At 38.9% G+C, this 25,173-nt stretch overlaps 1 protein-coding gene across 1 annotated transcript in view; it reads right to left on the bottom strand.

Moving 5' to 3' along the window:
• PREX1 (phosphatidylinositol-3,4,5-trisphosphate dependent Rac exchange factor 1) overlaps positions 1–25,173 on the bottom strand; it is a 142,887-nt gene that overhangs the window by 25,773 nt on the left and 91,941 nt on the right. The window contains exons 10-17 of the mRNA XM_051632880.1: positions 22,448–22,595; positions 19,308–19,408; positions 17,293–17,396; positions 16,546–16,595; positions 12,264–12,339; positions 7,539–7,611; positions 6,619–6,761; positions 1,111–1,203 (exon numbers count right to left, since the gene is read on the bottom strand). Coding sequence (XP_051488840.1) covers positions 1,111–1,203; positions 6,619–6,761; positions 7,539–7,611; positions 12,264–12,339; positions 16,546–16,595; positions 17,293–17,396; positions 19,308–19,408; positions 22,448–22,595 — 788 coding nt within the window. The remainder of the gene's footprint in view (positions 1–1,110; positions 1,204–6,618; positions 6,762–7,538; positions 7,612–12,263; positions 12,340–16,545; positions 16,596–17,292; positions 17,397–19,307; positions 19,409–22,447; positions 22,596–25,173) is intronic.

Raw genomic sequence — 25,173 nt, 5'->3', positions numbered from 1 at the left:
AATTGTGTGCTTCTGTTGTCTTAGAACACAACAGATTTGCAGGATATTCCACAGGCATCCAGCCAAAGAAAGTGCAGAAGGATTATCTGTCAGGCAATGCTTTAAATTAATAACATTTTTGGCCAACCTATGTTGATTTTGAGCATGAGGTAGAGCAACAGGATTGGTTTCTTTGGTGACCATAAAACAAACAAGAATCAAGAATACTAAAATAATTTATTTCTAATATTAAACTTCAGTTCAAAATTCTTTCCCATTTGACATCCTCAACTTGCTAAAATCAGTCTACCCACTTCAGCTGTTTGCATTGGGCAAGTCATCCAGGAGTCATCTGTAGCCTAAAGCACTGCCCAACAAATTAATATGGACAGTAAAAAATTCTGTAATTGTTGTCCTGGACTTTTAATGAGAAGTAATGTCTCTGTGCTGCCACAATTTACTGTGAAACCCTGGACAAGTAATTTAGTCTTCTCTTCGTAGACTCCAAAAGGCAACTAAAGAGTTTTTAAAAATAGACTTCCAGTCTGTCTGTGCCTTATTTCAGTAAATGGGATCACATTGTGTATCCACTCAAAGAGTTTTGTATGAGTGAACGAATGATCATTAAATACTCACATCCTGTGTTATTTGGGCCATCTATGTGCCTCAAAGAAACAAGGCAAATATATTCTCTAGAGCACTTAAAAAATACCAGGGCTCATAAGACAAACGAGTGCATGCTTTTTAAGGAAAAAAAAACAAATCTAGAGATACAGCTTTCACTCAAATAAACCAAGTTCTCACTGAACATCTTTGCTATCCCAAAACAATGTTACTTTTCCTCCTCAACTTTAAGTCACTAATGAGCCTGAGGTACACTATCATCACACAGAGATACTGCTGTTGTCCTATCACTTATCAACAATCTTCAGCAAGTCACCCAAAGATGCCAAAATACTAGAGCAATTTGCAGGAGCAGTTTATTACCACAGGAGTTGTAGAAGACACCCAATTTTCTATCAGCTGCCTCTCAAATGAAATAGAAATTGAATGGATGGGTTTGTACCTTTTCAAAGCACTGAAATATTCTTAGGCACCAAACCCCAAGTACTTATGGATGGCAGGTCTTACCTCTGCAGAAGACCCTTGTCGAACTGACTTCACCACAATTGCTTTGTTCTTTTCTTCTATGTCAAATCCATAGTCATCCTCTTCTGGTAAAATCTTAAAAAAAGCACAAGCTTCATAAATATGGAATGAGCTGAAAAGCTGAAGGATGGGGATGAGAAATTGGACTTTTCATTGCAAGCCATGATTGACAGAGACTTGTAGATCTTAAAGCTGAAAGGGACTATTAGGCCATTTGGTCTGATCTCCTATCTAACATAAGCCATAAAATTAATCTAGTTATTCCTGCATTGAGCTCTTACTGTACTAAAGCAGACTTCCCAGAGAGCTATCCAGTTACCATCTGCAGTCTGTAAGAAGTGAAAAATCTATTTCTGCCCTTGAGAGTTTGTTCCAATGGTTAATCAACTCTTCTATTAGAAGCTGCATTTGGTTTTAACTTCTAGGCCCTCACTCTTCATTAGATATTTCACTTTTAGATTATAGATTTCATCACTATTCAGTATTTTCCAGTGGTGAATGTCATGTGCTCACTTTGCACAAGACTTCGTAGTTCTTGCTCCTGAGAATCTGCTTCCTCTTATTTGCACTGAGGTTCATACAGACTCTGCTTATGAATATTTTTTAAAATTCTATTAGTCATGGCAAATACATTTTTTACTCATCCTGTTCTAGTGGTTTATTAACAATGAAATAAAGGCTTAAAAACTCAATTTCCTTTTTTAAAAAATAAAGCAAGCCTGGCCACTGGTAATGGACAAGTGGAAATTCTCCCAGATAAACATCTTGCATTTGAACAAACACTACACGTTTAAGAACCATCTGATAAGTTACAATTGAGTTAAAAAGAAAAATAAATCTATTATCTGGCATGCCACTGGGGAAAAAAATATTACTGAGAATTACTTCCTTGATTCCGATGATTCCTGCAGTTTTTAAAATACTGTCCTTCCTACTGAAATCAGTGCTATCAGCTTATAAGCTTTGTCATTTGCAGGAATTCACCTTAGAAAAAAACAAAACAAAACAAAACAGAAATAGACTCATTCTTTCTTTGTTATAAAGTAGAAATACCTTGCAATTCCACAGCTGAACACTACTCATCCCCCTCAGGAGTCCAAAGCAATTAACTAACTTGTCATCTACAAGAATTATTTCTGTGCCCCTGAAATCCAATAATTTTTTTGAATGTAAGGCAGGAGGTCTTTAATCTTGAAAGACATTCAGGTTACAAAGTGAGACCATATAAGAAATAAGCATGTTTAATCAAAACATAATCAGAACATATGCTATGCAAAGAATGGGCTATTCCACCCATAACATGCAGAAGCAAGAACTCTCAGACCAGACTCCTGGGGACATCAGCAGAAGAGGCAGCACAGGCAGATCAACCACCATTTCCTCAACTAGGGTCCAGGATGCACATCCTCCTCCCAGAGCCTTCCCTGCAGCTCTCCAATTGGACACACTTGAACAGTCTGACCTGATTAAGAATTTCGTAAGGAGCAGTAACTTATCAGATGATGTCAAGTCTGAATGCTTCACAGAACTGGTGAGGTTCTGTGGCCCTCAGCAGCATTTGTTTTTGACATCTGTTTTTCTGCCATCTCACCTCCCAGGTTGTTCAGTCTCCCCAGCCTTCCAAAACTGCACAGCTCTGGGGCACTAAGCAAAATTTGAAGAAATAAAATTTCTTTCCAATGAGAAGTTCCAGAATCTAAGCCAGCCTCACTGCTATTATCTTTAAAGGTGTGTTTCACTGCAATAGCAAAATAGGCTCAATATATACAAAATTACTGCTTCAGTTTTTTCTGGTGAGTTTCAAAATTAAGCACTGAAAAGGAACTGTTCATTCTGAGCAGTGAAAGATTTACAGCCTAAAGGATGTTTTTCACTTCAGAGTTCACTGTAATTTTTAGTATCCAAATCCACTCAAAACCCTTATCTGTCCACCTACACCTGGATGATGGGATGCCTCCTGACTTGCCAGCCTATCTCCTCGGGAAATCAGAAATCCCTAGAGGATAGGTTCTTATTAGTGACTCTCTTCCCAGGGGTGTTTTTAATCAATGCTTTGAATTCTCAAGCTACAATAGACTCTGATATACTAATGTAATGCAGAACAAAGGGAAATCTTGTTGTTACACTCTGCTGAAATTTTGCAGGTCCTTTTATATTAGCATAACACACAACAAAAATTATTCTTGGATGATTAAAGATGGAAAAGATTTTTATTAAGGACCAAATATGGCTTTGAGTAATGCAAATGATTATTATTCATCATTAGAATAGGAGAAATGTGTTCTGTAAGAATTTTTAAGTGAATGCTATATATATTGGATTAGCTGGAAATGGAATATGGAAAAGAATATAGCTGGAACATGGAAATGGAAAACACATGAAGTCAAATGATAATATTAGTTATTATCTAAAAACCTGGTATCTAAAGTGCTGAATTAGAAGGATATTTTTTGTTTTCAAAGCTGATTCCAAATGTCTGTGGGTAGAGGAGATTTAGCATCCTAATTTTCAGAATATAAACTGAGGACTGGAGTGACTTAAGGTCTTGCTCAGGCCACACAGTGAGTTCATGTGAAACATTAAATTAACATCCAGGTAGCCCTGACATCTGTGATCAAACCATCAGCTTTCATCTAATATGCTCCAGTACTCAGGCCCCTGCAGGAGCTGAATCCCAGGACATGACACAGTCCTGGCTGTGAACTGCAGTGGGACACAGCAACTGCGCTCTGCTGCAACACACTATTGAGAGTATGAAATATGGGAAACCCTGAAGGGACATAGGGGACATCACAGGTCTGGAAAGCTGATGAGGTTTAGACTTGCAGTCCAGATCTCCAATCCAGCTGAGAATGCTACATAAACCATACACAGGCATCACCTTCAGAAATCACTGGAAATGCTTTTCTTTTGAGATCAGCTAAAGGATCCACGAGAGCCTCCCAAGGACTCTGTCCTTGTCTGATGCTCAGCTCCAAGCTACCAGCTCCAATTAGTGTTGGGGTTGGCTTGGGCTGACAAGTGGAGATGCTGGTCACAAGTTAACTGCACACTGCAGTACCAAGTCACAATGCTTGGAGTCAATCCAAAATCCAAATTCTCTTCAGTCATGCAAAGAATGTTGTATATTTTTCCAGTTTGTCAAGATTTATGTCCTTCAATGAGAGATAATTGTGCAAATAAATTAGTATTAATTGTTGTTTGAAGTGGTATTTTTCAGACTGAAAGCACTTTTCTCCTTGGCATTTATAATTATTTATTTGCCAAAGCTTCTGTTGTTTCCTGTTTTCAGGGGCAAGCTTTCCTGTGACAGAGCAAACTTAGATGAAGGGGGTGAGGGAATCTCTCCATTAAACAGCTAGGACTTCATGGCAGTAGAAAAGCATGTTTCAAAAGCCAGTACTGAGGAAATTCCATTAAACTTCCTACAGTGGGATCAGGAGATGGGAAGGACCAATGCCCTGTCATGAGTGTAAAGAGGCAAGTAGTGATGTTCCACAGACAGCAAAGCCTCAGGATTCCAGCTGCTCTAATTGCTAAATACAGAATAACACAGAGGTCAGGCACTTTTTGTGTGTGGATAAGTGTAATGCATTTACTGTGCTGGTATTTGTGGGATCTTCTTTACAAATATTTAGGGGACTGCTAGTTTATTTGTGAAAAAGAGGGCAAGTCATAACTTCAGCATGACTACTACTCATTTGACAAAAATCTGTGCCCTCTAACAGGAGATTTCTTATTCAGCATGGAATTTCAGACTGTTTACTTTTGGAGACTGTATTTGTGACAGAGGCTGGCTGAGACACTTCAGAACTACAAGAATAGTAATATTAAAATTATTCCTGATGCAAATATTTCAATTACCAAATTATGGAGTGACTAGAAGGACAAGTTAGGGATTCCAATTAATCACTAGTAAATAGTCCATGGGCAAGGTTTGATTGCTTGTTCTGTCTCTTTAGTGAATAACTAATTAATTATTATTAACAGAAAACAGAATCAAAGAACTTTCAATATCCCTGATTTCACAGCTAAAATATTACTACTGTGAGTTTTAGCATTTTAGCAGAAGTACCTTGAACTGACAGAAAAAAGCAGAAGAGCCATTCTGGTCATTCTGTTTCCTCAAACTGTGTTGTCTTGATAAGGTGGAAAATTAAAATACCTAAACAATGATAGTTCCCACAACTTACATGAAACTGATCTGTAAGTGCTTTGCAAATCAGTTAGAAAACCCTCACAAAGCCCATCACCTTTTAGCTGCTTCCCTTTATCCAACAGCTCTCCATGAGGATAATCATATTAACCTGACACTCCAGTCTCTGGCACTGGTTGCATAGAGGAATAATTCTGAGGGACCATGGGGCTTTAAATATTACTTCTGGCCATTCAGACAAACACAGATTGGTCTCCTGGGAGACAAGACAACAGTGAGACAATTAAGTTTGTGTGAATGGCAGGAAAAATTTTCTCATATAAAGGACCTCTGGATCTTTTCCAGCAATTCTGCTTTTGTAGTTTCTGACTACAAGTTTTTATCCTCCTCCTGCATTCTGTCAGTGGTCAAAGGGAGAAGAAGATGGACTTGGAGCCACTGGCAGTAAAGAAGGATCTCAGAACAAAGAGTTTGCACCAGTCTGACACCTGTGTCCAAACAGCACCAGAATCACTCCAGTGCAGTCAGGACTGTGATGGCATTTAGTGAGGTGGGAACCTGGACAGAACAGTAACATCACAAAAGCATGAACATAAAGAAGAGTAAAGTGATTTCACTTAAAGTAAAGTTTGTACTTGATGCAATAACGCAGGAAATATTCATGTCATTTAGACAATGATGTCCTGAGGTATCTGTGCTCTTATCAGAGGTGTAACTTGCACCTGAATTGACCTCCCATACATGGGATTTTAAACTGTATTTAAACTTAAACTGTGATTACACTCGATGGCAGACCTCTCCCAAGATAGCAGTGCTCATGACTTTCTCCTTTACTACCCCTCAGGCATGCTGAAACAACATCTCCAGCTCCAGACTTTCTCAAGGGATTCATGGGAACAGGAAGGGGTTGGGCTGTGAGCTGGATGAAACAGTCATAGCTCTGAGTCTCCTCTTTTCTTGAGACCTATCAGAAATAGGCAGGAACTTACTTACATTTGCACATTTGTGTGTGTGTGAGCTGAGAATCCAAAGCTCCCAGGCAGTGCATGATGGTTCCGTGCTAGAGAATGGACCCTGCAACTTAGAGCCTTCCCCTGCTACTGGAATAAGCAACATGATCTGCCCAGCTAGAAGAGTCTGAGCTACAGAAGTTGGAGATCTACAGCAAAGTAGCTCAAGAATTAGTATTCATGCAGTGAAGAACAGTCTAGCTACAGGTGCAATTCCCCAGTTCAATTCTGCTCTATTATAATCTTCCTTTTCATCCTTCTCTACTATAAAACAATACCAGTTTCACAGAAACAGCAAGGTTTACATTAACATTTTTTTCTTACCAGAAGACACTTTCCCAGGATGTTTTCCACAAGCTTGAAGTCATTACGTAATTGTTTGCTCTTGGAACTGGTGCCTTCCATCTCCTCATCAGCGTAAAAGCGGAAATATAAGGATTCATCCTTAAATTCACTTTTCTCCAGCACTGGAAACAATATATATAAAATACATACATGCAAGTACACACAGGGGGAAAAAAAAAAAAAAGAGAGACGCAAAAAAGAAAGTTAAAGGAAATCCCAAATTTTTCTCCATCTTTACAGAACAAAGACCAGATGCATCCCTATCAGTCAGCTATTGAGCCTTAGCTTTTTAAGCTGCTAATGTATTTTAAGGATGTACTTTTCTTCACAGTGCATAGTAGCTCATGGTAAGATGTTTGACCTCCCTGGCATGTAGAATGGTTATAAAATGCACAAGATCCCCTTAGAATAAAGATGCTACTCAATACCTTATTCTCTTTTCTCATGTCAAAATTAACATGGTAAAACTCTAACAGGAAGTTGGCAGTTTGGCACTTCAGATTTGGAAGCTTCAGAGATCCAGCACTGAGGATTGTGCTTGTTGTCCAAGGGGCAAGAACTAGACAATTCTACTTTGTACCTGACATTTCTTGGTGATATTTCAGGACAGTATTTGGCTTGTGCATTGGTCTGATAGCTCTGAAAGAGATGCAGTGAAAAAACATGCCCGTTCTAGCTTGTCTCATCGTAACTGTTAGCAAGGGGATTCACCTGGGAGGGTACCAGGCTTGGACATTTGGTGTGGGATTTTTAGAAGGACCTGCTGGGATGCCTGCAATTGTATACATGTCAGCATGTATGGCACAGCCTACAAGAAAAGGGATTTTCAGAGAGTCAGCTAATTTGACTGAAGTAAGAGCTCCTTTAATTGGCTGTGGGAAGCAATATTGATGCATTACCATGATGCATGAAGCCGTTATTGCAGAGTCCAACACCCAGCGCGACAGCTTCCTCCCGAGTCTGACAGTCTCCCTGGAAACAAGAGGATAAATATCACATCTCGCATCACTTTCTTAAGCTAAATTATTTTCCCTCCCCACTGCATGGCTTGTGGCTCTGAAATGAGCAGGATGCTCTTTGTAGGGAACAATAGCAAGAAATTAAAATAGCTACCCCATTGCCCAAATCCCATTCATTCCTATATATAGTGTCTCTTGCCTCCTGCAGGAACTAGGAGGACAAAGACCAGGATTCTGGAAAGTAGCTGTTTAACCCAAGAAGGGACAGAGTTTTACCTCAATGTAAAGACTTTTTATTTGCAAACAGAGTTGGACTTCAGGACCCATTAGGCACAGACAATAAAACTAATTCTTAGAGAGTAAAGTTGAGAGATCTTATCTCTATTCAACCAAAAGCAGAAAAACCTGAGTAAACTCAGTGTATGTGAGATCCACAGGCCAGACTAGTTCAAGCTGCAGTGGCTTTCTTTTCTTACACAGCAAAGTTGCAAACAAAGGCTTCAGTTTCTCATTAGGTGAAGCCCTGAGTGCAGTATTTCGAAACAGGTGCCACACGTGACTTGCACATTTACAAACTTACTTGAAACAGCACTATGCTTTACATCTACAATTCAGTTAAATACAAGGAAAGCCTCATTTTCTCTACCTATCTGCTAATTTGCATCCACAAGTGAAGACTTTGCAACCTTCCCGGATGTACTTCTTAGACAGAGAAGCAAGTCCTAAATAGTGCTGGTAAAAATCAGCAGGCACTACTGGTCTTCCCAGATGAAAAACATTGTTAACACTGGTCACTTGATGGAAGATGACCTGCTTACCAGACCCTAGATGGGCTCGGGAGAACCTGGGATCTCCCTGAGAGCAGCTGGTTAGCTCACTCCAGCCCAGAGAGGACCTGCTGCCTTGGTAGAGGAGCAATTTCAGCCTATTACTTTCAGTCCTACTAAATTAGAAGCTGTATCCTACACTAGTATTACAGCTTTTTTCCCCTCCATCTCAAAAACTAGATATCCTGAAGCTCTAGCACCAACTGCCGAGTAAAATACTGTTTTTTAACCAAACCATTATGCAGACCAAGAGGTCTCTGATCTTGTCAGCAGATTATGTAATCACTCAAGGAAAGCCAAGAAAAGGGCTTTTATAAACCTGAATTTTAACTTTTACTCTAAACTAATTTCAAGTCTTCTTAAGTCTTTGCTCATTTTCAACATCCTCTCGTGACAAGTCTCAACACTCACTTTGTATTACTTTATGGGATAAACTGGTAGTTTATTTTACAGAGCCTGGGACTTAAAAATCTAATTTACTCTTTCAACTGTAAATAAACTGGAGGAGAAATGCCTTCTAATGTTACTCTCAACCTTTAGTAATCTACTTTTGTTTTAGCAACAAAATCTTTGTGTAGGAAGGCTCTAAGCCAGACTTGGCTAACCCTGATGGTCTCAAAATATTCCCCCAGCAAAACAGCATTCTCTAGTTAAAAAATCTAACTTAAAATAAATCATTGCAGCTCACCTGTAAGTATTTCTAAATGTTATGTAGCAATTTGTCCAAATACAATGAAAGCAGAAGTAAAAATCTTAAGAAAGAAGAGCCACTTAGAATCAACAATCTTGATGCAATGTGCCTCAACTTTTTTATGCAGAAATTCAATGCAAAACTAGATTCACAAGTTAATTTATGTTTATTCAAATAGAATCACGGAATTTGAGTTAGCAGAATTATAGAAACAGCTTACACTCAGTACCATAGTGAAAAATCATGTCCAGAGCGTAGTAATATTGTTGTTGTTGTTATTATTATTATTATTATTATTATTATTATTATTATTATTATTATTATTATTATTATTATTATTATTATTATTATTATTATTTCTGCTGCTACCATTACTATTATTGTTGTCTAGTTCTGGTAATGCTACCATGTTTAAAGCCCTAATCATAGTCTGTGGCTGACTGCTTGGAGATGCACCAGCCTGGCAATTAAGATGGTCTCTGACCTAGATTGTTTACAACCCACACATAGGAGAAAAGAAAGCAGATGAACACAGATAATTTAAAAAGAGCAACAAAACCACTTTTACATATTTTGCTGATATCATGGAAGAGTTTTAAGATTATGAAGTGCTCCTTTCAAGTGGGAAGGAAGCCTAAGGTAATGCAACGCACAGGGGTGCAATATATGCTGGAATACAAAGAAGGAATGGAAGGAAAAGAAATAGAAATAGTAGAAAGTGACAAGGAAAAAAAGAGATAAGAGATCCACTGGAACAAAAGACCTAAAGAATCTTACCAGCAGGTTTCTACTTTACATTTGTCCCTTTTGTTACATTCTACCTTTCATAAAATTGCCATTTAAAGTTTCTTAGACTTAGTCCCAGGCTCTGAGTGTACACAATACATAGGGGATAGTAACATACATCACATAACTGTTCAAATGTACACGAGATTAAACCTCACTGAGGACCAAATTTATCTCTTGTCAGAACAGCCAACAATTTCCAGGTAGGAGGACAGGAGTACAAAATAAAGTCAACACTGTTTCTTTGATTATAAAAAGTTTTACTCTTTTGCTCTGTTCAGTCTTATGAATATTTGTTAAGGTCAAGGAATTAAAAAAACAAAACAAAACTCCCACTGGCATTTATAGTCAAAACTGCAACCAGAAAGGAGAAAGATTATCCTTCAAGACAGTCATCCTTATGCCACTAATTATAACAGAAACAAGTCTTCCCTTTTTTGATGCACTATTTCTAAACAAAAATCATAATGCAAATTGATTATCAGAAACAGAAATAAACATATCCCAGCTTTTTGTGTAACAGGTAGTTATCAGAGAAGACACCATCACCAAGTTTTTCAAAAACAGATGCCTAAAGCTAAACTGAAAGGTAGATATTTGAGCAGTTAAATAAATGCACTACTCTGCAAAAAAGCTGAGTATTCATTAGCTCCCACTGAAAGCTGTTGTTAGCTAACATGGCCAAAGCAGGAATGGTTGCTAGAAAACAGTTCAATGTAGTGTTAAACTCCTAGAGAACACCCACGAATAGCACTATTTGTAAGGATCTGTGAGCAAAGACTGATTTAGCCACAGAGAAATGAAGTAATCTAAGTCATAGACAAGTGGTTTAAATCTTTAACAATATTGCCCTTAACTAAGCACAGAAGAACTTCCCTCATGTTTGCATCTGTCTACATGTACATGTGCACATATGTACACAGCATAAATTACAGAGACTTCTGTATCTCCATATCTGGCTTTAGTACATTCTGGTTCAATCTTAATGCGAAGTTCAGTAACCAGGAGAACTAACAGCCAGATTAACCTACCAGAATTAAGAAAAATGGGGAAGGAAATGAGCTGCCTTTTCCAGACCAAGAACTGATGTTTTAACTTGCTGAGTCTTTCTACTGCCTACAGCTGTATGACTGGCTATTATTTGGCTGCATTAGCCTGATTACATCTCTTCTCTTTGGCCAAAGCAGAGGTTTTTTCCCCTCTCAGCTTTCCATGAATAAGACCCCCATTAAATAACATGTAACTGATATGACAACCTTAGTACTAACATCCTCCCTCTCCTCTATGCACTTAACAGGGAAAACAAGGGACTACTCCATTCTCATCCAGTTATTGGGCACAAAACAACCTTAAATCATATCAATCTTATTAAAGTAGGAGGATGTCAAATGCAATTGCAGGAAACATTTCTGAAGGACAACATCCCTGGTTGTCAGAGCCTGATTCTCATTCAAGCTAGCCTCCCTTGATGTCATTTTGGCAGTACAGGACTTAATGCAGCTGTGAATCATTTAAGGCAAAAGCAGAACATGTATTTGACTCTGTGATGGTGAGCTGTGGTGGTTAAGACACAGACTCCAAGGTGAGAAGCAATGGAATAGTTTATTATGAGAAAATGCTCCCTTATATACTTTTACAGTGGGAACTGAGAATAAGCAACCAGGGTACACAGAGTGTAAACAGGACTCACACCTGCTCCTTGGCACATACACAGACCTTGGGTTCCCAGGATGCAGCCAATCATACACCAAGCATGTGAAAAACAGTGTTCTGATTTTTGTCAACATTCACAGCCCTGGCCCTTAGCTGGTCTCATATTGTTTTGTCTACTTCTTTACAGATACAGGAGGCCCCTTTTCCCATGGCTATTCTCCACAATGAGCCACATGGCACACTCCCCCTTTAGATTGCTTTAGACCATCAAATTTAATTCCCCAAGCTACAGGCTCCTCTCTGTAATTACAAGGTAAATGTGGGGCAACTACAGTTTCCAAAGATAATGGTGTAGTTGTTGGTGTAAAGCTCTAGATTAATTTTTCAATAAAATTGTACCACATCTATATGAGATTTAATGAGATCAACATTGCTACACATGTGTTCAGAAAATCACAACAAATAGAAAAGATCCCTGTGAACAGCCAGTTCTCCACTTCTAGGGCTAACAAAGGGCTTTCTTCCTCTTTATGCTGACAAACAGTAAGTTGTCATCATATGAGCAACACCAGAAAGCAAAAGATTTTAAATTCAGAGCATCACAAAATATTTAATTACATTCTCTAGAAAAATCTGTTTTATTTACTTCTAAATGGAGCTGAAAAATTAAGCTGCTTGTTAAAAATAGCACTCGTAAAATATTCTTACCTGTGCAATAAGCCAATCCACAAGTTTGCTTGCAGGGATCACTGATTTGTAGGTCTTTAGGTGGTAGTCACGGTCTCTAATTAAGAAAGAATTCAGGGAAAATCAGGACAAAAAGATAAACATTTATTTCACACTCCAAACGTGTGTATATTCTTGTGACCTACTATTAGGAAGTTGAGGAAAGAATAAAAATTATATATGGAAAAAACAAAAGCCAGACTCCCAGCCATAAATAAGACAAAGAACAGGAACCAGATCACTTTCTTCTCTGGAAGGAATGACTAGCTTTTAAATTCTACTAACAGCCTGAATTAGGAAGATATTTCTGATCAATACAGAGCAGTGTTATTTCAAATTTCTCTAGATGTTGCTTCAAACCATCTCCAGAGAGCTCCTGTTCCTGCCAGAGGCAACCAGGACATTTTCTTCACAAATGTACAGAGCTGCTGCTTTAACACTCAGGTTAGAATATTGCCACCATCAGTTCTGCTGAGAACCACATTCTTCTGACTGGAAGTCATCTTGTAGTTTCCATCCTAAATCCGTTCATGTCCAGTTTTCATTTATTGACTCAGTGCCTGGCCCAGCTATAAGCTTCAGTAGCTCTTCTCTAGTGTTGACTCATCAATGTACCCATAGACACATTCCCTCTGGGACCTCTCAGGCTCACTGAGTTAAGAAACTTTTAGCCTACTCAGTCAAGAGAGGTTTTCCTGATTCTGTTCAGATTTTACTTTCTTGGCAAAGTATCACAGAGTTGCCAGATACAAATAGAGAACACAATGTTCTTTTATGGCATTAGATAATTTCAGCCATTGTAAGTAAAAAAAGTGTTGTAGTTAGCTCTTGTAACACAACTTGCACCATCTCACACACAGCCCTTGTAGAGAGCAGCACTGTTCCTGAAATGAGGAAAACAAACCCTATTGTAACTTCCTGCATTTAGCAGTTTTCTTCCATGCCTCTTCTCAGAGCCATGAAGATAATTGAAGTTTTTATTCTTTCATAAACTACTTAGAAAGAATTCTGATACAAATATGAGAAGACTATGTGGCTCAGGACATCGGGCTCTGTCACCTTTCACCTCCAGGTCACTGGATTTGATCCAGCTCATGAGAGAAGAAAAGCTCTTTCCATTCTAAGGCTGTTTACTGGCCCGTGTGAAATAAGTTTGGTGGTCTTGATCCAGTTCCTAGTTCCACATCACAAAAGCCTTTACCACAATTAATTTGCATTAATTGGCTCCCTCTTCTTGAGAGCCTCAGTAGAGAGGCCAAATGCTGAATGGCTATGAAGAATTAATTCCTCTCTCACCCTTGGAGGTGGTCCTTGTATTTCAAGCTTGAGGGCCATGACTGTGGAAGGAAACTTTCACAGCAACTGTGACTGTTTTACAGTCCGGATGTGTCGATATGGCAGCTCAAGAGAAGACTTTATTCTTTGGTTCTGTCAGATCAGTCTCCTCCATTAGCACCCCAGCATTTGATATTTCCTTTTTTCTAAAATTAAACCACCATCTAAAATCCATCCTACTCGTGTTTTCCTTTTACTCATCATCTACAGATACAAATATGTTGTGACTGGCTTTTGCAAATAAATGCAGCAGAAAGGTGTGTTTGCAGAATGCAGGGTGTGAGAAATTAGAAAGGGAAGCAGGAATTTCAGAGCTTGGGACAAAAAAAAAACAACCCAACAAACCAAACATGACAGTATTTCCAGAGATGTGTTCTCAGAACAAAAGCTTTCCTCATAGTGCTTACATGCATTTTTTTGCCTTGTCTTCCAGTAATATGCTAAACCCAGCACAAAAACTGTGGGAGTTTGCCTGGCAGTTTTTCCCTCTCACACTGTTATCTTGAGAAAATGTGCTTTAGAAATGTCAGAACAATAAAGCACAGCATTAAAATATTGAGTACTAATGAGTAGGGGTTTCCAGATTGTGCGAAGCAACTCCCGACATTTTCACACAGATGCTGACACAGAGCTGGAGTTTTGAACAAGCTGGCACCCGGATCTTGGTCCAGGGCCCAGTCTTTCACTGCTTGTATTTAAATGCTTGTCAGGATGAATATTTCAATATTAGCTCACTGAATTTTCCCCCCACTTCAATCTAACATGAACCAGAGTCGAACACAAATCATAGAATGTCATCCAGAACCATGAGCTGCAGGTGAATAGTCAAATATAGATGTGGGAACCACTGAAATTTTGGCAAAACCTTGCTGCTGCTGCACAGAAACTAGAGAAATAGATTGTTCTTCACCGGGTCTAGCCCATCTACACACTGAAGTATTGTCTATCACATATGTAAGTGTGAGCAAGCTCTCCCACCCTCACAGCTTCCCAGAAGTAGATCACAGACATATTCAGAACGTTCTTCTACATCCTAAGATTTTTCAAAATGTTTTACTTTTTATGTATCATCCCCCAAAGCAGCATGCTTTGTTTCCAATGGGACATATAATTTTATTCTCAAAGTAGATCAATGTCAGAGTTTAAATAAATCAAATTAAAAAGGCAAAGGCTACACGGAAACTCCCAAGTTTCCAGGGAAGACAACTAAGCGAAATTATGTTCCAAGGCTGTCAACAAAATAATTGAATTTTTAACTTTGTGATTCCTCTAGATCCTCTTGGCACATCCACCTGCTACACCAAGCAGTTTTGCTGACTTTCTAGAAGTAAGGTTTCACCAGAAAAGCAGGCCTCATCAATCTTGTTAGCATGATCACAGGGATCAGCAGTCTGAAGATGCCAGATAAAGCAGTGGTCTAAAGGCAGAGCAGAAAGCCATAGGCTTTGCACAACTACCTTGGCTAAAAATTAGCTCCTCCAGGCTAACATGAGGCTTGTCAGAGGCAAAAAGACATAAGAAGACATGAGAGGATGACAGCCTAGTAGAGTTAGTTTTCTAGCAGGGAGATAAATGGAAAAGAGAGTAGGAAAGAGAATGGCAGGAAGGAGAGCCTGAACATGCTGAGAAAGTGAAATTTATCCAGAAGGATCCTAAAACTTCAGAAAGTCTGCTCTTTTTCAGTGGTCATACACAGATTAGATTCATGCTGTCACTAACACAAGATTAATCCTATTAGAAGATTCTCCAGCTGTGATTTTATTACAAAAAAAAAAAGCACATTGATAAAACAGCACAAGCTAGGCCTACAGGTAGTTATTTTGTCCTTGTTGATTCCCTAGAACATAGGACTACACCCCCTTCAGTTTGTGAGTACCCTAAAGTCGGTGACATTTTTTCAGCTTCACTTACCATTATTTCTACTCTGCATGTGAATTGCTGTCTTAAGGGGTGAAATATGTAAGTGCAAACACACACATGCATATGTACATATATAACCGTGTTGCTTACAAAGGGCTGCATCACGCTTCTCTGCTCTCTTCATACCCTTTAGGCTAACTGAAATCTGTACTATTGTAGAACAGCTATTCTGGGGAAAAAAGATCTAATTAGGTAAATTTATGACTGATGAACTCTATCTTTGCTGCACCTTTTAGAATGACAATGACATCTCTCAGTGAAACATCTGTTGTACAATTCAGGAACAAGAGGTTAGTTTTGTTGAATCTGGGAGTCCCACCATGCCCACCAGAGGTTTTTTTGCTTCCTCATCAGTTTTTTGTAGGTAAAAAATAAGGTTCTCCTAAATTAAAATTATTAATTTTCCACCATAAACACCTAAACAGAACACCCACATAGCTCAAGGTGGTTTTCATGACAGGCCAGAAATGTTACCCTGATGTCACAGTAAAGCAACAACATCTGAAATTAGAGCTTCAAGTTTTATTCCACTTCAGATTGTTTTTTGCTTAGGGTAGCTTGAATGAAAGGATCCAAGCATCACACAGGAATCTGTCTACATCACTTTAGCATCTGTTTAAGTTTTCTACAACCCAAATAATACAGCAACTAAAATCTCACTGTACAATCTGTCCTGAACCAGTAGTCACTTATTAATCAACTCATAGAAAATGCCAGTATAAACAAATAACTTGTGTCATGCTAACAACTCGCATCAACTGATGGAGGAAGCAAATGTCAGGAAGACTGTAACACTAGCCTTTCACTCTGCAAGAACCCAGTTCCAAAATCCTCCAGCAGAAGTAGAACTATAGTTCTAAACTGTGGAGACAGAAAGGTAGTAAAAGAACCAAGAAAGGGCAGAAAATGCCCGTATGTAAGAAGATAGAAGATGGATGACAGGTTGCTACTGAAATCTTTTTAGCAAAGCCAGGTAATACATGCAAAGGAATCATGAAGATGAACTTACTTTACCACTGGAGTATACAGGCAGTGTAGTCGGCAGTACAGCCTCACACCCTGAAGAAGGAAAGGTGGATGGTATTATCAGTTTTTCCTCTTCCAAGAAACACTAACTATCTAAAGCTAGCAAAACTTGGACACTGATATCTCTACTCAGCTGGAGTTATCTATTGATTAACTGTTTTTCAAAACAGTTCCCTTATCCTTTCTGTCAAACATTCATTCTTCTTTCCCTGCCTCCAGAAGCTGAAAAATCTCTTCTTTTATCTGTAATCACCTCTATTCCAACATTTTCTCCATGAAAACTTTACCACAATTAACCCATGAACTGATGTCCGTAAGAAGAAATTCAATTTATTAGAAGGTATATGGGCAGATACAGGATCCACTGAAATATTTTGACATACAATTATCTGGAACAGCAGTAAATATTGATCTCCTCTATCTCCCTGAATCATAATGCCCAGATTTCGAGCAGACATGCTATATTGTGTCCTGCTGTTCTCTTTTAAGACCTCTTGTGTCTATATTAGGATTGTAATCAGCAGTGTCAACTGTACTGTTATTTATTGCTAAGCTCTGCTTTCTTTCCCTAGAGTGAATGTCTCCTATGGCATTAGGATGGATAGCTTAATATAACAAAGATAAAAACAGCATTAGGGATCTTCTGTGCCACAGGACAACAACATTCAGAAGAAGAGCAAACTCTTTTTAAGTAAATCACAAGGTTCCAATGAAGAATGATAATGCAAACCTTGGACATGATGTCTTCCAGTTCACTTCTTGGCTTGTAGGTTCCATCATCATAGCGAAATCTGTACATCACCTGCTCGTTCTTAAACTGGTGCTTATCTGAAACTAAAACACCAGTATGACAATTAGTCTTTTCTACCCTATCATGTTGATTCCCTAAAATAGCCAAAATTAAAGCAGATAGAGAGGAAATTGAGTGATAATACACATAGAGCTCAGCACTTAGCAATCTCCTACGGTTCTCAGACAGGCTGAGAGATCAGCAGTTTTCACCTGACAGTAACGTTATGCCAAGTGAAAACAAGATAAAAGATATTGCCTAACACAGAATAGGGGAAAGGCTCCATTATGGTGCTTAAGTTTTAAGTTCTTGAGACAGTAGGAGACACATAATGGGATACTTTAATATCTAATGATTTATCAAAATCTCAAGGAATATTTCCTTAAGTAAATGAAGAGTTGCAAGTATCTTCCAATGTCTAGTAACAACTGTTCTTGGACACACTAACATCAGGAACTCTCACTAAAGGTAACATTAAAACCAAACCAGATGCATGGTACTCAGATCATTTGAATAAGGGACCAGTAAATGTAACAGCACAATGTTCTTTGAGCTGTAAGTTTGTGTTTAGAGAAAAGGACACTGTTGAAAGTGTCAAAGTATGAAGTTGAGGCAAGAGCTTTTTGTACCAACAGTGCAAGTATACACATATAGAACACAGGCAAGTACCTGTGTGAGTGCAAAAGACCATTCTCCATCCAAAGGGGAATCCCTACACATTAGAGCCAGAGTGTTTCAGTTCTCCAAAGCCACAAGGGCCAAGTACTCAAAAACATTCAGAGCTGTTGAGCTCATGCTCAAAGCCCTTCAAAGTCTGAATGCAGCCGGAAGTACACCTTGGTACCTGCTGGTGGAAGTAGATGTACATGAAGGATTATGGTACTGATCATATTAGATTTCTCTATATGTTAATTAAAAGAAGATAACATGTAAATTCTTAACAGTGTTATTGTCACCTGCAAGACAAGTTTGTGGTGCCGAGTTACCAAGATTAATGCAAGACTAGCCTAATTAAATGGCTCCCCTATTTAAACTGGTTGCCAAGAGATTGTATGGAAATGTAGACCACTGGTGACTTAAGACCTATATACCTTACTCCTTTAATGTGCATTTTGCAGCTAAACTCACCTGACAGTTGAGATTGGGGCATTTGCTGTTTAGCTAAAATATGACTGTGTTCTTTTGTCTGCATACGGTAATATGAAAATAACAGGCAACAGCAGGACAAATCTGGGTTTAAAGGATGTAATCTGGAGAAAGATCTTATTTTAGTAGAAACAAGGATAGCACAGAAAATTTTCAAACAAGCATCTTGTGCTACTTTGGTCATGCAACACTTTGTATGCATTATCCTACTCTTCTGAAATACCCCTTCCATGACAACACTTCAGGGCCTTCTGCTGGGTGTGAAGAAGAAATACAGTGCATCACTGCTTGAAAGTCAGACATTCTTGCCAAATTAACTGGAAAGAGCAAATCCCACAACAAACCCTCCAGCATCTCTCTTCTTTATCATAAGCACTCTCATCAGAAAGCGTGAGCCATCACCTGGAGTCCCTCACTCTATTTGTACCTGTGCCCTGCTTTAAAAGAGCACTGCTCAACTACCCTCTGTTTGCTCATGTCTCACATGGAGAGCTGTATTTATTGAGCTCTACAGATTTTCAAACACACAAAGTACAAAAGAATGTACATCTGATATAATCCACCACAAAGATGTTGCAGAGAAATCAAACAACTGCAGGCATAAACACCTTCAAGATAGCAAAGTCATCTTTTCATGATATAAATTTGCCCACTTGTTAATCCCAAAAGTTACTAAACATTTTGAGGAGTTGATGGGTATGGTACAGTAAAGTATCTGAATACCATGTGAAAAGCTGGACTCAGTTTTCCACCCTCATTTCCAGGGCATCACTGAATTCTGACATCTCTTTATGGCATGGAACACTCACCATGATGAATAATTCCATTTTCCAATAGTGCCTGTCCCAGGTTGACCCCTTCCTCTGGTTTGCTTATCTCTCCAATCTCTGTGAGCCATGATACAAACTCACTGCAGGGGGAAGCAGAACAGAAACAATTAGCCTTTGCACTCTGAATATAAGTAGATAGATGCCTCTGCAAGTCATCAGCCAACCACAGCAGATTCCCTCCTTGAAGCAAGTATGAAAACTGTTGAAAGTGATGACACCTTTACTAGGTGGCTTGGTTTCCTACATTTCTGGAGGAAATGTTCTGCAGAAGATCTAGATCTCCTGTCTGTGACTTCTCACCATTCCCAGTAGCTCATCATAATTAGCATCCACTCAAAAGGAAACACCAGCTACCTGGATTTATAAAGATGCTGCAAATCCTAACTTTATTGAGCCATCCAGAAATCCAAGGGGGAAAAGGAAAACAAGATTAACTGATGACCTTAACAACAGTAAGTTGGACGGCAGAGAAAACAGCTACTTCTACCCAAGCTATGGCTCTTCATCCTGCCAAGCAGTGTTTGTGATCTTAGTTTCACATGCTCACCTTTCTTCACTGGGTCTGATTTCTGCCTGCTGACCCCCTACCTCCCCTCCAGTGGTGTAACTACACTGGCTTTCATGAAATCACAGCAATACTTAGGACAGAAGAGTCAACCTACTGAATTCAAGCACAGAGCAGTAAGGGAGAGCACAAGACCCATTGACAGGTTAATTTCAGGTCATTTACTGGAGTTGGTGCCTGGCAGATACATAAATGGTGATTCTAATTTATAGACAAAAGTGCTAAGTCTGTCTGCTCATGCAGCACAAAACAAAACCTCTCTCTGGTGAGGGGCAGAACTGCACACATGGGCAGAATAAAGGCCAAAAATTGATAGATATGTAGGATGTTACTCAGAAACAGTAAGTACAGAAAAACAGACATTGCAAGCCTGATGAATATAGCACTGCCAAAGCCCTGGGGGGCTGAGTCAGTTGCCAGGTTAATTAGTGATTATACTAGAAATGTGTTAAATTCATAGATAACAACAAAAGGAATAAATGAAAGTAGAGCAACATACAGGCAATCTGAGTTCAATAAACTATCTGGGTGCTTGCCAATGTGCAGAGGGTTGCTGCTTATCAAAACCAGCATCCATGCCTCCACTTGTGGGCTCTAAATGAAATATTTTTAGTCTCTTCATGTTTATCAGAGCTGACTCATCTAAGCTGTAGGTAGCATCTACATTCTGCCTTTAGTACAACAACAACTTAGATACTGAAAACTCTGGTTTGCTGAGGGCCTACTCTGTAATTGCTATAGTGTAGAACAAGCAGCAGCATCTATCCAACTCTGCCAGGGGAGTCCCATGGAAAGCAGCAGAATTCTGTGAAAGTCCTAAAGCCAGAGCACTGTGGTGATGAATCAGACTCTATCTCCTAAGGAGAGCTCATTCTCAATTTCCCAGTGATTCCGAACTGTTCCTAGAAGTATTTAAAAGCTGAAACAGAATATACACTGCAGAGGGAGGAAAAGTGTGAATGACACACACTCACTACTGATAGCACAAGACACAGACTCTGGGGAGTGCCCCACCACAGACATGCTGACCAAGGACCGGAATCATGTCAAGTACACACAGGAGATGCCCAGTTGCTATGCATTTTTCCATCAAGTGCAATGGGTCCATGGCAGTGTACAGCACTTAAACAGTTGCCCAAAACCTGTGGAACACTGCTACTCTGTTAGCTTTCCTGCTTCTTTTAGTTAGAACTGTGTCCTTTTGAGTTTATTTGAATTGTAAATATAAGGTGGTCTTTAAAGCCTGAAATTGTGAGCTGAGAAAGGAAAAGAACTGAATGTTACTCTCACAGCCCTGAAGCTTCAGAACCATGGCATGGTTTTCTTAAAAGCTATTTTAAGACTTCTGTGGCATTTGATTCATAAGCAAAATCAGTAATCATTTGCTCTGAAGGCTTTATAAGCACTGAAAAGTGTATGACCCAGAAATATTCCAAGAGGTCTTTTAAGTGCACACTGGACTGCTGCTAAAAATTCAGCAACTCAAAAAGTGGATTGCAAAGCTTGATTAGTTTGCTTATCTTGTCCTAAGCAGTTCTCCAGTGTAACTGAGTGTATCCTCACTTCCCAGCACTGCCATGCTCACATCTCATCTGGCATGCAAGTCAGGACACTGTCCCCCAACCATACCTCTGAAATTAAGGGGGGGTGGTGGTGAGAAGAAAAAAACAACCAATTCTAAAACCAAGGATTTTTTTAATAGCTGAAATATCACCAGCCTATGCTACCAAGTTGTCAGGCAGAAAGGTAATGCATCATTTCCACACCTTGTACACAAGGAATGCTGCCTACAAAATGCACTTAGAGAGACCAAGGGGAGGGAAGGGAAATGAATGGATAATCTGTCTCTTGGAACCAGTTTTTCTCCCACAGCTGATCACTGCAATCATAAACAGCTGAAGTGGAAAAGTCTTCTCAGGTCAAATAATGTGTCTCCCTGTGTGCCATTTCCCTACAACAGCCCCTCTGGTATCATATCTAATCTCTGATCCATGGGGTCTCTCTTCCATTGCCTCATACATGTCATTCTTAAGAATTATTTTGTAATATCTAGCCCAAGCGAAAAATGTTTTTCCAGCTAATAAAGCCCTATATGTGTATCAGGTCTCCTGATGCACAAAACTTCTTTTCTGTCTGTTACACTGGCAAACAGGAAACTTGTAGATTCAATCATGAGACTTGGACAGTTCTGCTGGATTTAAACATCACCTGGTAAGCAATTGCTTGTACACAAAAGAGGATAAAGGTTAGGCCACCAATAGCCCTGAGCTGGTGGGAGTTAGGATATTTTTTTCATACTCCTTTTGCTGATTTGAAACAGCTGTTACAAGTTCCTGTACAATTGGATGAGCTGCCATATACAGCCTGTGTATGCTGTAAAGTAGAAATCAATTATTAATTTTAATAAATCACCATTGAAATGGGGGTTGTGACCTTTTCAATTAAGCTGCATCAAAGCACATCTGATTTGACCTTACAATGCCATATCCAGAAAATCCAGAGTCCGTTATTTCAGCTGGTATGAAAGGGCCTTTTCAATTCAAATGCTACTTACTTGCCAAGAAAGCACTTGGGAACAGTACTTAATTTTCTCCTCCTATCCTTGATAAGGTTCACTTTCTTGCTCATCATCATTTGGTACAGCTTCTCTCCTTTCTCTGCAATCATGACATAGGCATCCCTCTCCATTCCCAGTTTCAAGCCTGGAATACAAGCACAATTTCCATCAGATCATTAACATCAGGTAAAGTGTTTGCTCGAAGTCCAAAGCTGAGGCCAAACAGACAAAGTTGTAGAAACACAAATTAACTGGGACAAATTGGGGAATCTATTTATTCAAGTACAAAACTGTCACTGGTGAGTTTAACACCAATGAGAAGCTTGCAGCTTTTCTTCTCCATTTAAAAAAGTAGCTTTAACACATCACATAACGCAAAGTAGAATGGTTTATAGAACACAGAGAGTCCCAGACAGAGCAAGATAAAACACACACCACCTGAAACTGATTTCCTGTTGCAATTTCACTTTTGACCCTGAAACAACTGCCAGCATAAGACTTGTTCAAGAAAGCTAAATGCTTGACAGAGCAGAAGACTTTTTGAGTGTTCTAATGCTTGAAGCCAAAATACAAAACTGTTGAAATCAAGTTAACATTCTTAAACAAATAAAAACTAGACAGGAACATTATTTTCTCATCCTTTCTTATTTATAGTCTATTTACTAATACCCCTAGACGAAAAATACAGGCAGACAATCATATTATCTAGGCAATAAAAAAAATACTGAAGGATTTAAGGAATTATAGATAATTGGATATAGAAAAAAATTCAAGTCCACTTTGTATGAGTTTCCACATAGCTCAAGCTAACTTCAAAATTGCTAGAGTCAGGATCATGATCTCTGGAAACAGTAGATGCCTGTGTTACAACTATTGTCATAACCAGCATTTTATGGCCCTCTCCCCTTTAGATTTGCAAGTTGCTTTAGAAGGACAGCACATGAGAAAAGCTGTGTTGCTGCTTTAGGTGATTTGTCTCTTCTGAGCCTGAACAAATAATTTCGTTTTCTGGTTATGCTACTCTAGAACTTGCAAATCTGGACAACTCAAGTCCAAAATAGCGGCACAGATTTTAGACATCTCTAAGATTAGCTTGAAAACAGGCAGCATGAATTGGTCCTGTACTCACATGCCTAATTTTTACAGAGATTGACATTGGGCAGAATTTATGTGATCAGTGGAAGGCTAGAAAATGAAAGCTGTACATTCTTTGAGAGAGCAGCTCACCCTAACGGGACATAAATCCTATTGGGTTATGGTAAGACACTGAAATTAATTAATAGCCTTCTGTACCATCAGAGCTGCTTTCTAGCTTTAAGAAAATGCTTAATGCACTTGTTTTAGAGGCTTGAAATGCATGTTCCAGAAATTAGACTTGCAAAACCTTTTGTCTTTCAAATACAGTATTTCCTTCCTGTGTCCAATATATGGTTAAAGGTTTTGGCTTTGCAAAATGCCCTGGCTTATTGCTGTTATTCTTCCATCCCTTTCTTTCCCCAATACTGTGATGCAACTCCATGTGAATGCTGACATGTGTGGCTAGGGTGAATTTGCAATGTGAACTTGTGAAAGAAAACAGCCTGTGTAACAGGATACATGTTTCCTGCTGGTCTTACATCAGTGAATTCCCCAGGCTCTGGTGTAAATGGCAGACTGGAATGCACGTTCTACCCAACTCATCCTACAGGATTGGGAACTTCCCCAAGTGCTCTAATACAAATACTGATATCTCTGACTTTGCAAGTATTCTGGTCCAAAGGAGACTTTCCAATAAGGCCTGGAATCTCTGCCAGAATAAATGTGCTTATACTGAGTGCCTTGTCATCAGCTGCCACGTCATAAAACCATAGGACAAAAAGCATCCAAAAACCCCCACTTCCTAGCCAATGCTGCATGGAAAACTTTGAGAAACTTTCTATTAAGTAATAGTTCTTTTCCCTTCCTAATATTTATTTCAGTCACCTGCCCATAATCTCATGCTCCTCGTTTAGATATGGTCTGTTTTTCTGACCTCTTTCAATACTAGAACAGATGAGGAATTACATCTTTACTGGAGCTGCACATGCAGAGAGAGGAACCATTTCTAAAAGTCAGGTAGAGAATGTTTTAAAATAAGTTTCATTTCCTCTGGCAATAGCTATTATTTTTCCCATTGAGCAAACAGGGAAGCAGGGTCACTTGTGAAAGACTGTTAAAGGAACTCAGAACTTTTATCACCAACCCTGATTCATGGTTTTGTGAGCTTGCTTCTATTATGCAACACCATCTGAAGATAAGATTGGGTTTTGTTCCATTCCACAAGAAAAGATAGAAGTGACAAGCAACTGAATGCATTTGAAACTGTGCTCAGCCTGAGCATAATATTTCTGAAGTTCTTCTCCATGAATTGTTTTGTTTATTTGAAGATCATGGAGGCCGAGTTTGTGTTGTTGCCTCTGGAAAAAGGCTACTTGCTGGATTTTCTTCTTTCCTTTTACGGACAAATACAAATACAATTTTATCTTCTTTTTAAATAAAATATTAAATAATTAAATTGATTAAAGGTAATTGTTTTACAGTAACTCAATCATCATCAACGTAACTGACTCTGGCAAATAAAAATATTTTATACATATACCAACACAAGTCCATAAAAACCCCAAGATACACATTCAGAAATATTTATTTTAAATCACTTTGATTTTGTCACTTTGTCATTAAGAGTAAAATTTCATTCTTCCCAT

The sequence above is a fragment of the Apus apus genome, chromosome 15, assembly GCF_020740795.1.
Source record: "Apus apus isolate bApuApu2 chromosome 15, bApuApu2.pri.cur, whole genome shotgun sequence".
Taxonomy (NCBI): Eukaryota; Metazoa; Chordata; class Aves; order Apodiformes; family Apodidae; genus Apus; species Apus apus.
This window is presented reverse-complemented; position numbering and strand designations above follow the sequence as displayed.